The sequence below is a fragment of the Cuculus canorus genome, chromosome 3, assembly GCF_017976375.1.
Source record: "Cuculus canorus isolate bCucCan1 chromosome 3, bCucCan1.pri, whole genome shotgun sequence".
In the NCBI taxonomy this organism is placed as follows: Eukaryota; Metazoa; Chordata; class Aves; order Cuculiformes; family Cuculidae; genus Cuculus; species Cuculus canorus.
This window is the reverse complement of record NC_071403.1, coordinates 11,009,943-11,025,513: the sequence shown is the minus strand read 5'-3', so window position 1 is coordinate 11,025,513 and position 15,571 is coordinate 11,009,943. Positions and strand designations below refer to the sequence as shown.

The window sequence follows — 15,571 nt, the reverse complement described above, 5'->3', positions numbered from 1 at the left end:
GGGCCAGTGCCCTGGACCCTGCCGGAGTTTCTCTCTGGGAGATCCTCTCCGTACCCTGGAAAGGGAGCCTGCGGGATGGGAGTCCTTTGTTCCCCCACCTGCAGAGGTCCGTCCCCGATGGTCGAGGACAGCACTGTGGTTCCTGAGGCCTGCCTTGCTCCTTATATAGCCTGATGTCACTGATGTCACAATGGCCGCCTGGTGAGGTCACAACGGCCGTTCTGGGTGAGGTCACAATGGGACCTCACGCAGAGCACAGGAGCCGCAGACTCGGGAGCAAATATTTCCCATATAGCTCATCTGACAAAACTGCCCCACTGTCCAGCAGAGTCCCATTGCCATATTTTTCCTGTGAATCATTGTCATGCCCCGATCCTCGAGCTATACCCTCGTGTCTGTGCCTTCCTTGGAGTCGCACAGTCGAAGGAGGTGGTTTGATTATCTGTGGCCGGTTCGATGCGGAGGCCGACAGGGTCACTCCCAGGGTGAAATCAAAAAGCAAAATTTATTCTGGCTTCAAACCAGAATAAATGGAGCAGAAACCTCATGTGCACAGTGAGGTGTGAGGGGGAACTTGCCAAAGTTGTGGAAGACAGACTTCAATGTGGTCAGATTACAATCTGATCCCTGAACGCGACCAAGGTCGCTTGGATTTGATCCAGCACACAGCGATACCAGTCAGGAAAACACAGTAAGGTAAGTGATAGATGTATTTAGAAAGAGAGAGTGGGGGAAAAGGAGAGAGAGAAGGAAAGCGGAAGGGGTCACCACTTCAACGGGCAGCTGCAGTTCCTCAGGACCACGTGATTACTCCAGCAGTATCTCCTTCCAGGCCGTGTGGTGCAGGGAGTCGGAGTGCCGAGCACGTGCACGGCAGGGCTCCTCACAAGTTGTTCTACAAGGCCAGTCCGTGCCCCACCAGCACGTGGGGCTGGTCTTGCCATGTGTGTGCAGAGGCGCCTTTGGGAGGGTGCGCACGGTGCGGTGGATGTTGGGAGGAGGGAGTAGCGCCTGCAATCCCTTTGCGATAGAGCAGAGTAATTGTAAATGGATTTCACTTCTCACTGCCACGCTGTGAGAAGAGTTCTCCTGAGGAATAGGTGGTCCAGCAGCAGCTGCTCAGGAGATGTGGTCCGTGGGCTGGTGAGCACACAGCCATGTGCTTCCGGTCAGGAATTCTTTCTAGGGATGACCCGTGTCCTAATAGCACGTGAGGAGTGGTTTTGCTCTGCCTGCGCTGTGTATTTGTGTGGAAAGTTCTCAAAGTGGGGCATGCGCAGAAGTGCTGGGGAAGTTCTTGAGTTGGGGCTGGGGTCTGCAGAGTCACTGGCGGTTCAAGAGGCCCTTGCCAGAAAGAACCTCCACGGGAAACCCTTGGACGTGTGTGTGCAGTATGGGAGGAGGGAGGGGAAAGAGGGACGCCTCTCTCTTCTCTGCTCTCCCACTGCCAACCAAGAGCTGCACATAGGCCCCCCAGGCGCATGCAGCCTTGCACTCAGGCGATGTTTAAGACATGCAAAACACAAGCAAAGAAGTTGATCTTTCAATAGTCAATAGTTTTAATGAGAGCTCCGTTAATGTATCTGTTCCTTTGCTGCTTCTGCTGTGTTTGGCACCGAGCGCTGCGGGATCTTCGCTGGGGTCTGCAGCTTATAGCCCACTGTTCGGTGGAGGGCAGCCAGTGTTCCTGTTGATGTGACCTGAGTCACATGACCTGAGCAGTGTCCTGAGCGCTGCTCCGCTTCCGTCTCTGGCTGCTGGAGGAGTTGGAGTTCTGGGCGTACTGAGCTGTGCTGTGGCCACAGCGTTGCCTCCTTGTCGACCTGCTTCTAGCCGTGCTTTGGCCAGCGCAGTGCCTCCGTGGGGACCTGCTTCAAGTCCTGCTGTGGCCACTTTGGTGCCGCCTTGGGGACCTGCTTTGTGCTGTGCTTTGTCCAACACGGTGCCTCCTGCGCGACCTGCTTGGGGTCGTGCTTTGGCCACCACGGTGCTGCCTTGGCGATCTGCTTCTAGCTGTGCTTTGGCCAGCACGGTGCCTCCTTCGGGACCTGCTTCGATCCCTGCTGTGGCCACTATGGTACCTCCGTGGGGACCTGCTTCTAGCCGTGCTCCGTCCACCACGGTACCTCCTCGGCGGCCTGCGTCGAGCCGTGCTGTGGCCACCATGGTGCCTCCTTGCAGACCTGCTCATAGCCCTGCTGTGGCCACCGTGGTGCCTCCTTGAAGACCTGCTTGTAGCCCTGCTGTGGCCACGGTAGTGCCTCCTCGGGGACCTGCTATGAGCTGTGCTTTGCCCACCATGGTGCCTCCTTTGTGACCTGCGTCGAGCTGTGCTGTGGCCACCATGGTGCCTCCTTGGGGACGTGCTCGTAGCCCTGCTGTGGCCACTGTTGTCCCTCCTTGGGGACCTGCTTCGGATTCTCTCTGGGGCCCCAGCACGGTCACTGCCCTGGTCTCTGCCTGAGGGCACTGAGGGACGATGCCGTGTCCTTTCCGCAGGGCGATGCTGAGGTCCCCCTGCTTGAGCGTTGATGGTGGGACTGCGCTGCATGAAGCGGTACAGGACATAGTCACTGGCTCCCACCTTGCGGTAGAATTCGCTGAAAGGGCTCTGGCAGACTGGGCACACAGATGTTATGAGGTACCGGTCGAATATGCAGCGAAAACAGAAAGTGTGTCCGCACGAGACCACAGTCGCTTCATCAGTAATGGTGCGCAAGCAGATCGGGCACCGTGGTTCCTCAGGCGCATCCTGTGGAGGGGCCTGGGGCTCCTGGCTGGGGGTGGGAGCAGGGGAGGAGGGGTTGTTTTCTGCCCGGTTCTCCTCCGATGCCATCTCAGACTGCAAGCAAAGGGGCTGCAAAGTTCACGATGTACCCTAGAGACACGGCCTGCAGGAAGCAGGAAAGCTGTGGAAGTCAAGTTCTCAAGAGTTGCCCACTGTGCCTTGGGGCTGTGCGTGTGTAGCCACAAGCAGCAGGGACGATCGCAGGACTGCCGAGCGATGCCAGAGGCGTCTTTGCGTGTTCCTGCTCTCGGGGCAGGGTGGTGACTGACCTCTGTGACGGGTGCTGGCAGGAACTGGGAAGGCACGAAAGCCTCGTCGTGGCTCCAAGGCAGGTAAGGGCCAGTGCCCTGGACCCTGCCGGAGTTTCTCTCTGGGAGATCCTCTCCGTACCCTGGAAAGGGAGCCTGCGGGATGGGAGTCCTTTGTTCCCCCACCTGCAGAGGTCCGTCCCCGATGGTCGAGGACAGCACTGTGGTTCCTGAGGCCTGCCTTGCTCCTTATATGGCCTGATGTCACTGATGTCACAATGGCCGCCTGGTGAGGTCACAAGGGCCGTTCTGGGTGAGGTCACAATGGGACCTCACGCAGAGCACAGGAGCCGCAGACTCGGGAGCAAATATTTCCCATATAGCTCATCTGACAAAACTGCCCCACCGTTTAGCAGAGTCCCATTGCCATATTTTTCCTATGAATCGTTGTCATGCCCCGATCCTCGAGCTACACCCTCGTGTCTGTGCCTTCCTTGGAGTCGCACAATCGAAGGAGGTGGTTTGATTATCTGTGGCCGGTTCGATGCGGAGGCCGACAGGGTCACTCCCAGGGTGAAATCAAAAAGCAAAATTTATTCTGGCTTCAAACCAGAATAAATGGAGCAGAAACCTCATGTGCACAGTGAGGTGTGAGGGGGAACTTGCCAAAGTTGTGGAAGACAGACTTCAATGTGGTCAGATTACAATCTGATCCCTGAACGCGGCCAAGGTCTGTCCTGGATGGACGAGGACAGCACTGTGGTCCTTGAGGACTGCCTTGCTCCTTAAGTAGCCTGATGTCACGGATATCACAGTGGACGTCTGGTAAGTTCACAATGGGAACTCACCCAGAACACAGGATTCCTGGCCTTGGGAACATATATTTCCCATATATCTCATCTCACAAAAATAACCGAAAGGCTGTGTTGAGTTAAACACTGGAGTTAAAACAATTGCAGTCTCGTAGGTAGTTTTAGTCTTGGTAAATCTGTAAACTTTTATTCACACACTAGTAATGTCTGAGAAGTGTAGCTGTAGTAGTACTTCATCAACTGCAGCAGAGATACTTTTGTTCTCATGCTGTGAGTCAAAAAGAAAGCACAGGACCGGGAAGTAGAGGGGAGAGCCGCAGCGGTTGGTGTAGGTTTGGAAGGTTATCAATCTCGAATGCTGTGTTCACTTTTGGGCCTCTCAGTACAATAAGGAGATTGAGGGACTGGAGCATGTCCAGAGAAGGGCAACAAAGCCAGTGAAGGGTCTGGAATACAAGTTGTTTGAGGAACAGTTGAGGGAACTGGGACTCTTTAGTCTGGAGAGGAGGAAGTTGAGGGGAGACATCATCATTCCCTACAATTACCTGAAAGGAGGTTGTAGTGTGATGGGAGTTGGTCTCTTCTCCCAAGTAACAAGTGATAGGATGAGAGAGAATGTCCTCAAGTTGCTCCAGGGAAGCTTTCGAGTAGGTATTAGGAAAAGTTTCTTCACTAAAAGGGTTGTTGGGCACTGGAACAGGCTACCCAGGGAAGTGGTGGAGTCATCATCCCTGGAGGTATTTGTAAGATGTGTAAATGCCATGCCTGGGGACATGATTCTGTGATGAACTTGACAGTGTAAGGTTGACCATTGGACTTTATGATCTTAAGGGTCTTTTCAAGCCTAAATGCTTCTATGATTGTACTGTATTGTGTATGTGTACAAATAGAGTTTCCACGCTTGCCTTAGACAATTACCTTGCTTAGTAAGTGTTCACAACGAATCTCAGAAATTCATTCCTTCATTTCAATCCAATATTTACTTCACTAGCAACACTTTTCCCTCTTTTGTTTACTGTTGTCCCTCCCCTCTGCACTCCAATAACGCAAACCTTGGTATAATTGTGTTGGAGCTATCTTAAAAGAACTTCCTATCTTATTAAACCTGCCTGAACTACATATTTTACTGCAGAATATTGATTTGTAAGCTCGTGCTTCATTCCACTGAATGCTACATGCCACATTTTTTTTCAAGTATATTAAAGCATTTCATAAAAAAATAAACTTGTTGTCGTGATGCTTTTAGTGATTATTAAAATAACTCTTTAATATTAAATTTGGGAAGATGTATCCATTCTGAGTTCATTTAGTTGTGTTCTGTAGGAGGTTCTAAAAGAGCTTATAACAATGGCATTCCAGGTCTGTCTGCTGATGCAGGTTTTAAATAATTTCTTTCATCTAGAATAGGCAGCAGAAACATTTGTTATTAAATCATGACATGGACTGTTACCTTACATACAATTTTTTTCTTACACTTGTTGTGAGTCAAAGAAACTTGTGTATGTGTTAAAGATTCCTGTCACTGTGTTAGTCATCTTCATGCTTGCTTTCTGGGCCTTGAATCAGCCTGTTTCTCAGACCCAAAGCTGTCCCTTTTCAGCTGTAATTCAGTTATAATTAACTCTTTATAAATATTGCCATTTTCTTTGCTGTCAGCAATGACACTGCTACAAATGCAACTTTTTCAACAATACCTGTAATACCAGGAAGGTCTTGGGCACTGTATTGAATGTTCTTCGCAGTGTAATTCATTCAATTATTTGTTATTATCTGTAACTTACAAAGCTTTAGGGAATAAAGAACTCTGAACTATTCAGCCTGAATGTATTGTAGAGTGGTTTTTGAAAGTTCTGTCAAATGTTCTACATACCACCATTATTGTATATACGTATTGCGTTTCTTTAATGAAAAATCATTTTGTGCAACAGTTAACTGTATTTCTTATCTTGTTTTGTAAAACTTTTAAATAATTCGTAAGCGGTTGAATAGAAATTCCGTAACAACAAGAAGTTTCTTCAGGTTTTTTACTGAAAATTAATTAGAAAAATTAATCTACTGCAATTAGAATCTGACTTAATTCTGGAAGGTAATATTTACAAAATATAATAGAATCATAGAATAGTTTGGGTTGGAAGGGAGCTTAAAGATCATCCAGTTCCAATCCCCGTGCCATGGGCAGGGACATCCCACTAGATCAGGCTGCCCAAGGCACCATCCAACCTGGTCTTGAACACATCCAGGGATGGGGCAGCCACGGTTTGCCTGGGTAACCTGTACCAGTGCCTCACTACCCTCATAGTAAAGAAATTCTTCCTTAAATGTGATGATGTGATCCTCTTTTAGAAGACTGATAGACTGACTTGTAAGCCTCATCTGTTCCTGCTTCCACAGATATCATTTGTCTTCAGTTTCAGCTGGGTAGGAACGCGCTGAGGAGCGTGACCTGTGGGCTGTTACCTCTGCCTCTTAGCACTGGTAACAATCCAGGTTTCCTCGAAGACAGCAGTACCTGTCACTTGAGTGCAAGCAGCACAGGTGTTCAGTGCACTATCTGTATGGTAATGTGTAAGCTTAAAGTTGCTGAGGATGACAAATATCATATCACCGATTGCTCTCTTTTTAATATTTTTCAGAAATTGAAAAATTTCAGGGTTCTGAAGGCAAGAAGGAAGATGAAGAAAAGAAATACCTTGATGTTATCAGCAACAAAAACATAAAGCTGTCGGAAAGAGTTCTGATCCCTGTCAAACAATATCCAAAGGTACCTTAAAGTATAATCTAATACTTGCTTAATCATTTTTAATAGAATGATGAAAAATCATATGCTGAACAATTTTTTATCAACTCAGTATGCAGACTTCACAATATTAAGACAAAAACAACTAAAAATTAAGTTCTTATGAGACAACAGGTAAATTCAAATATGTTCTAACATCTGTCTCGGGGCCTTTCAGAAAAGCTGAAGTGAATGAGAATTTTTGGTTTTTACTTCAGGTAGTTTTCATAGCTGCTCCTTAGACAAACTGTTAAGGTGTTTATAGTTGCTTTTTTCATGTGTATGATCTTCCTAGAAAATAAAAGACCAGTTGACCAAAACCCCCATATTCTAGCAGAATAAAAAATAATATTTCAATAACTGAAAAGCCAACTTAAGCATGCTGCAGCTTCTTCCTGTAGGAGCTGGGGGATTTTCTCTGGTGTAAATAGTTTGAAATGAAGAAGTAGCAGGATTACTGTAAGCCATGGCTTTGACGGTGTTTGTCCTTGTTCATAAAATTCAGATGTCTTTCTGCCACATACTTTCCTCATATTATGTTTTGTTCTCCTCACAGCTATATATTATGATAAGAAAACCAATTTTTTTTTGGCAAAAGAACCTCAAATTCAGCTGCTTGTCTGAAGCTTTAGTTTTTGTTTTATGTGAAAGAAGAGATTGTTGGGGTTTTTTGTGTGTCTACAGTGTTGTATTTTACATAAACAGTTGTTCCTATAGTATTCAAACTGCTAACATTCAAATGGTAAACATCTCTATCTCTAGAGTATTTTTTTCTCACTGATATATTATCACATGGTATTTGCTTCATCATTAGCCTTTATTACACTTTCAGCTTTTTGCTTTATATTTTCATCAGCCAGAACAATAAATTACAATGGGTAAAAAGCCTATCAGACAAAATGAAAGGTATAAAAAATTGAAATTCAATGATTCCAACTGACATTTACCTCCTGACTAGTGAATACAAAACTGGGATAATGTAATCATCCAAATGGTGAAGACCTTAGAAATGCACGCAGTGCTATAGGGAATTACTTTCTTCCTGCATAGCCTAAAGTGCTTTGACTAGATTTGTGGTATTTTGTGTAAATGCTATAGGTGACCTGGAGTTCTTAATAAGAATGTAATAGTGCGGTAACTTTATAATGGCAATGTGATAATTATTCAGACTACTATTTGATGAAGATAGTAGAATGAAAGACAAACTATTTAAAAGACAAATGCAATAATCTATCCAATATAGTGCCTGAATATGATTAAATTAACCTTCATTTACTTTAATGAGCTTGTAATATTAATGACCAGTAAAAGATATTAAACATTTCTACGGGTTTTGAGCAGTGAAACAAAAAAAGAAAATATATCCCAAGCAACAGTTTGGTGGAAATGAAATACTTATTCCTTAATGCAAAATACACTTTTGGAAAGTTTCTGTAATTGATTTGTTAGCAATATTCCATGCTCAGCATGGAGTTACTCCCAGAACTGCAGGTTTCCTGCTACCTTCTAGTAACAATCATTCAAGAACTGTATTGCCATTTTGTATCAAACTGCTCATTGCTGTGGCCTAGCATCTTATCTTTTCTTGAGGAATTGTATATGTTAGAATAGTCAAAATCAGTATGCATTAGTTTTTTCAGAGTGGTAAATAACCAAAAATGTAGAAGTTGGGTAAAAACTCCACCGTGGTTTTACGTATTTAGCAGATATAGTAATCAGAGCAGTTGATCAGACCTGTACTTATGAACAGTTGAGATTTGCTGTGTGATTTCACCCGAGAGGCATTTTTGTTTGAAAGAACATTATTTTAAATTTTCATTGCTTGCTCATTTGCTTTTTCGGCGGCCTCCAGCGGGGAGATGGCGAGTACTGTGGTGTGGTGGCCATCTGAGCCGGTGGGGCTCAGGATTTAGAGGGGCTCCAAGAGGAGTGTGGTGCGTTAGTGTAACGGGGCAGTTCAAGCAGCAGGGAGGGCCTGGAGGCCGGCCACAAGGGACCGTGGACCGCGGACCATGGTGGCAACACAGCAGAAGATTAAAACTGCTCCGGGTGCTGCAGCGAGCAGGATGGATGTTGCCACCCAGACAGAGCCTCAGTGGGTCCATGCAGCTCCCCAGAGCCTGGGCTGGAGGCAGTGCCCCCCTCCCACACCAGCTCACGCCTCTGGTACCGCTCCACTTGTGAAAGCTGTGCTCGTGTAGGGGAACTCCTTTGCATGGTGGCAGAGCTGAGGGGCGAGATGAATAGACTAAGGACCATCAGGGAATATGAGAGCGAGATAGATAACTGGAGCAGTACCCTCTCGCAAATTCAGCAGGCTGCTGGAGTTAGTGCGGCTGAGCAACTCCCACCTGCTAACTGCAAGATTGGGGGAACAAGAGATGGGGAATGGCAGCAAGTTCCTGCCTGGCGCAGGAAACCTGCTCCCCCCACCCAGACAACAAACCCCCAGAATCCCCTGAGGAACAAATTTCTAATTTCTGAAATTGCTGGTGCAGAGGACAGGAAAATAAATTCAAGGGCTGTGATTAGCAACAGCTGTCTTATGTTACTGATATGATATGTCAAAGTGGAATATTTCGATTTAAGCTAAAGTACAGTTATGTTTTTTCTAAGCAGTTGTAGTTTTTGAAAGTTATGTCAATGTTTTTGAAAGAATGTCCCTCTGATAGCAGGCTTTCTTTAAAATGGTGTTTTTTAGACATTGTTTGTTTCTTGAAAATGATTACGTATTGTGTGGGGAATGATTTGTGCTAAACAGTTGTCACTTCTTCTGTGTCAAAAATGAACAACACAAGATCTTTTATCAAAACGAGTTTGGAGTTACTAACTCATTAACTTCCAAACCCACTATTGTATATTCAAGATGAATGAACCTAAGTCCGTTCAAATATATAGATTTAATGATTTCTTTCCAGTTATTCTTTTAGAGATTCTACTTGGTTAAATCTGTTTTGTCTAATTCTTTTCCTTCTGATCTATCAATAGGTATATTAGTCTAAATCTAATGGAGTTGAAATAACATGGACAAATTTAGAATCAAAATGCTGAGATGTTTATCTTTATGGCCATTCCCATTCAAAATAAAAAATTTCCAGCTTCATCAAATCTCATTCGCATTGACATTGCACATTCTAGACAAGTTCCAAACAACGGTTAAGTAAGGAAGACATTTTCCAAGTTACTCAGTTGCTGAAGATGGAGAGGTGCAGTGAATTTGGAGGTGATAACACCTAGAAATAATGAGCTCCTCCTTTTTTCGGTGAGGGGCACAAATCAATACTATGTCTTCTGAATAAAAGACTGTTCTTAATAATTTTCTAATAATATGATTATTGAATAAATATAGATTTTTCTATAAATAAAAGAGGGCAGGATATTTATTATAGAAATATAACTATATACATATTACACTAAATGAAATTAATTACAGTTTGCTCTGATTCTGGAAAGAGTCATAAAGTTGAAGTACAGAATTGTATTTCGATTTTCCCTCTACTGGTTTGTTAGATAATGAAAACTCAAAATGTAAGATACTGCAAGCAAGTCCTCCTAACTACCAGGTTCTGGTAGGGGTGACAAAGATGACAAGCAGGTTGATTGTTCTGGAGGTCTTCCAGGATAAGAGTTCCAAACTGAGAGGCGCTATCTTTAGTGGATATGGCTTATTAAAGCCTTTTCCCTGCACAAAGGCTGAGCTGATGGGCAATAATGGTCTCGTTCAGAAATACAGTCTGGCTTCAGCTGAGCTTTCTAACTCCTGCTGGCTTCCACCGGTTTTATTTCTTTGAGGGCGGTGAGGGGAGGAGATATAATCCAGCTCTCTCATCTGCTTTAGAGTCTATATTTCTGGGGAAGAGACTAAAGCTAATGCTGATTAATACCTTAAATTAAATTCCAGATTCATGTTATTATTTGCTTTGCCTTACTCATGATGATTCCTAGAATGGTTAACAGTTTGACTGAATTCACCTTTCTCTTTCTTAGCTGTTTTTTAAAGTGGTTATGTTGTATGTAACATGTTAAGTTCGAGACACTGCTCTTGAAATGAAATCTATTTGTTCAACTAAAATCTTGTAAGGTATTTTAATCTCTGCAATATGTTACAAGAGAAGTCACAGGTGATTTTGAACAACAAGTTACTGTATTTCTTTCATATCTGTTACACCTTAAAGTGAATCTCCTCTCTAAAAAGTTTCTTAAAGGGCATTTGAAACAAATTTTTGATGTAATAACCATTTGCAGGAGAACTAGTTTTGTACTTTTCCTCTTTTTAATAAATTGAGTATGAATCAATGGGATTAATTTATTTGTTTTAAATAGCCCCCTATGGAATTACAAATAATCCCAATGAGCCTGAAGATGGACACTGTATTAATGAAAGTTCTGTCCAGGTAGGAGCCATACAGGATCTATCAGCACTTGATCAGTCATTTCTCAGTTATTTCTCACTTGCAATGAATTACAAGTATGTAATTGAATAAATAGATGAGTTCACTGGTGCTCAATAAGTTGAAACATTCTTTTTTCATGCCTATATAAAATGTATCCCTTATATATGTTCCTGTGAAAATCAAATTGGAAGCATTAAGAGGCCGTCTATATTAGCAGAGCAGAAATTTCTCAGGATGAGAAGATACATATCAGCTGAGCTGAGATTTGTTTGTGACATTTCCCCCATTAGCTGTTATTCTATTCTACTATATTTTTCAGTGTGTTGAATCTGCTTTAAAAATAAGCAAGCAAAAAAAAAAATCATGAAGTAATTCAGAAGACTTCCAGCCGTGGAAGGTCTATGAATATTATTGTCCCTCAAAATGAAAAGAACAACTTACTTTTTTTTGTCTGCTTTATTCAGTAGTATTTCATACAGAGAAACAAAATCTCTGCTGTTTCTGTTCAGTATATATTGAAAATTTAATTACAGGCGTGAACACAAAAGAAAAAAATGTAATTGATGCTAAGGGGAAAATGTCACATACCGAGAAGATAAGAGAATTTAGAGAAAACAGGGTGAAGATTTTGGATAGAAATGAGTAAAGAGAAACTTCAGTCATGGTATCAGTAGAAAAATACCCTCCTTAATAATGAGAGTGAAAAAAATCTAGTCATGCCTGAGACAGAGGGAAGAGCAAATTGACTGGAGGATGGGACTGTGCAGTGATTACATGGGAATTAATTAGGAAAAGGGGCATGGAAAGTTAAGAGACAAAAGGAGTAAGAGAAATTAAATGACTAAACTTGAAGACAAGTCAAAAAGAGCAATTCATTACTGCATTAAGAAAACAGTCAGGAGTGGGTGTTGAGGCCAGTCTGAACTGGTGGATATGCTGGGAAGCAGTTATCTACTGACTGAAATGTGCCAAACAAAATGCTGTTTTCCAACAAACTGGACTGTCTTCATGTTTTGGTTTGTGGTCCCTTCTACAAAGCTTTTCTTATGACATAAATTTATTAATTATTTTTTAAATAGGAAAACAAAGGTTATTCCTGATATGTGTGTGAGCAAAGGAAAATGAAGCATCTCAGTTGTCCCTTAGTATTTTCAAATGTGTGTGTTTCTCTGTGGATATTAAGACTCTGTTTAGTCCAGTTATTTGTTGCTTTCATGTAAGATAAATTCACCCAAATGTGTTGTTCTTAAAACATTATATGACTTAAGCAGCTTTATACATTTAAGCTTCTCTGAGCAATTTCTGCAGTTCCTTGAACAGATTTTTGCCATTTACTAATTAATAGTTTGGCTTTTGTTGTTTTGTATAACCATCTCTTGGCTTTGCAAGTTTGTTTCTATGTACAGTTTAAGAATTTATGACCTTCTTTAAAGCTTTAGCTTTATGTAGCACACGATATAGAAAAGTTTTTTGTTTGCAACCTTGTCTAGTGCACAGGGTAAGTTTAAAATGATGTTGCCTTTGGTGAAAGTCTGCCCACTTTGTTGTGCTTGGCTTCAGCTTAGCTGGATTTCAGCCTTTAAGGGATCGTTTTTTGTTCGTTACTTTTGCTTTCTATAAATGCAGATACATAAACCAGCTGACAGGTCAGAAAAACAGTATGTATATAAAAAAATCTTTAACACTGCAGTGCATCTTTTACTATTTTGAAGATTCAACTAAATTTAAAAAAAAAGTCATAGCGCTGAATAATATTTGTTTATATCTTCTTCTTCTTAAACATATGACTTCTCGCAAATAAGTCACACAAGCTGACTGGTGCTAATGAATTCCTTGTGAAGAGTGAACTTTCCTATCCTTGTCCTGTCTCTAACCGAGGGCTCAGAGAATTAATAGGGTAATTTTTATTTAACAGTCTCCTTTCATGTTTTATTGCTCACAAACTTGCAGTTGCTATTCTGCTTTCGGAACAATTGTTGTCATATTAATCATCTCCAGATGATTTGTGTGTTTAGTTAAGTAAGAAAGTAAGCTAGAAGTAAAAGATATAGTGATATGTCCATTAGATGGATGGACAAGAAAATATAAAATTTCTAAGGAGAATGAGAACTGAACTGTCAGTTTAGTAAGTAGCCAGGACTTCAAACCGTATTTTATATTTTGCTGTAATGAAATGAAGACCTTGCTGATGCATAACACAAAAGGAAAGTTTGATCTGTCACTCAGTTCTGGAGATTTTTCAGGAGACTGGGAAAAGATGCCAATATTTTTAAGAAAAAGAAACAGAACTAAGTGTCTGACTACCTAATAGGGATTTTTACCTGCCATACCAGCACTTCTTTTCTGGCATGTAAGACAAAAAAAGCCTTTGTACCTGGAAAGATACTAGAGTATAGACTGATACTGAACTACATCTAAAGATTACGCTTGTGGGTTTTTTTCAACTGAATTCTATAAAAAGAAGTCTGAACAATGGAAGGCAGAAAATTATTAATTTAGATAAAGTGTACTGCACTGAAATTGGTGACATGAATAGTTGTTTAAATAAAGAATGATGTCTCATAGATCTTGAAAGATTTCTACTCATACCAGATCTGAAGTAACTGAATGTGCATCTCTGTAACGAATTATCACTTTTTATTTTATAAAGTTAAGGGGGAATTCAAAATTCCTTTTTATTTAATGCTGTTTTCCATATTCAAGTGCAATTCAAGTGTAGTTATATATCCATAACCTGTGATCTACACACCAAGAATAATAGGGGCAAAAACTTTTTTTAAATCTGTATTTAGTCTGGAATCTAGTAGTGTTTGATGTTTTCATTAAACCTCCGGTTTGTGGAGTCAGTGATATACAGAAAATTATTACAGAAAATTTACATAAAGTCTCTAGTAGCTAAGGTTCAGAAAAATCTCTTGAAAATCTACCTGAATAAAAATGATTCAGTGATGAAATATCAAGCCCTAATTAAGCTGCTCAGATATTAGAAAAACTATCTTTGAGTTGCATACTACTTAATTTCTGCTTCATGCCAAATTTCCTATTATTCTGTTTGGCTTCATGATTTTATTTCAAATACACTAGCAGAAATATTTCAAAGTTCAAATTACAGTTTTTCATTATTTTTTAGTTACTTTGCTACAACTGCATTGATCCCTTTGCAATAAACCTTATGGTTAGGCAGGAGGTAATACTGCTCATCAGAACATTTCATTTTTCAACATTACCTAAATACACAAGCAGTTCCTTGAACGTCAGAGCTAAGGAAGCTATTTCTACACATCTGTGTCTTGTGGTTAGCTGTGAGTTCTGATATGACATTTTTCCATTGGCTTTATGGTGACAAAAGCTTTTTCATCTGTAGGTCTTAGGACCTCTTATAACATTAATTATGGCACAGCCTTTGCCTTAGTTTGTAGGTGTTCTACCCAACTCCTTACTCTCTCCAAACTTCAAAAAGCTTACTTGTCTTTGAAATAACCACCTCTTTCTAACTGAGTTAAAGTCAACTACTGTTGACTAGATGACCTGTAAAGGTGCCTTCCAACCCAAAGTACTCCATGATTGACCTCAGAGGTTACTAAGGAAAAGGACTGAAGAAGATACATGATCACTTTTCCTTGGTTTCCTATGAAAGGCTTGGAAGGCATGTGGCCTGAAAACCTTTGGGTCATTTCTGTCCTCACACGGGACACAGAGAAAGGTTAGGCTATGTACAGCGACAGGGACGTGGAAAAGCAGCCTGCTCCAGAGCTGGTGAGACCCAAGCAGTATTAATGTGAGCCTGGAACAGTTAGTGACAAGGGTTTCCTCACCCTTTAAGACTGCCATTTGAATGTTTTCATAACTCCATTGCAGATTGCTTTAGATTTTGGTGGCTTCTTCCGTATTTCTCAAGCTTCCCAAATATTATCATAGAACTTTAAAACGTAATTATGTGTTGCTATATAGAGAACTATGGTGATGAAAAGAATTTGGATCCAAAATGCCCTCTTACTTGTTCAGTGTCAGCTATTTAGCCTTAGACTGTTTCACCTCAGCTTACTTCTTCCCTGTCTTGCTTTTACTCACATTGAGCAAACAAAACAGATGACGCTTTCATATGATGAGCACACAGATATGTGTTAATTTTGAAGAACTCCATTTCATAAATACATTTTTCAAGGGTTATTTAGAATATATTGTTTATTGTGTTTTAATAAAGCTTATTAAAAAATATGTCTCCCATTTTCAGCCTTTATAGCCTAGTAGAAGCATCAATATATAAATATTCTCAGGAACCCAAAGAATCAGTTGCAAGCCTGTTAGTAGATATAGATTTTCAAGTAATAGTAGAACCACAGATTTATACAGCAACTATTGTATTTCCATGGTTTGGGATTGGGAGTCAGAAGGAAAACATTACCAACTGGGAGGAAACCATGCCCTCCCTCTTTTATTTGAAGAAACATGGTAATGCACAATGCTGTCACTCAAACATTCTGAATAAAAGATGAAAGGAAGTCAATTCTTCCATCACTTTTCTCTAGATATGAAATTATAGGTTTGTTCCT

At 41.6% G+C, this 15,571-nt stretch overlaps 1 protein-coding gene across 7 annotated transcripts in view; it reads left to right on the top strand.

Annotated features, from left to right (window-relative positions):
• The window catches only part of KHDRBS2 (KH RNA binding domain containing, signal transduction associated 2), a 382,051-nt gene that overhangs the window by 77,321 nt on the left and 289,159 nt on the right, over positions 1 to 15,571 (top strand). For all 7 annotated transcript variants that reach the window (XR_008449307.1, XR_008449306.1, XR_008449303.1 and 4 more), the window contains exon 2: positions 6,482 to 6,609. Coding sequence is in view for 1 of the 7 variants with exons in the window: in XM_054063510.1 (XP_053919485.1) it covers positions 6,482 to 6,609 (128 nt within the window). In the remaining 6 variants the exon portion in view is untranslated. The remainder of the gene's footprint in view (positions 1 to 6,481; positions 6,610 to 15,571) is intronic.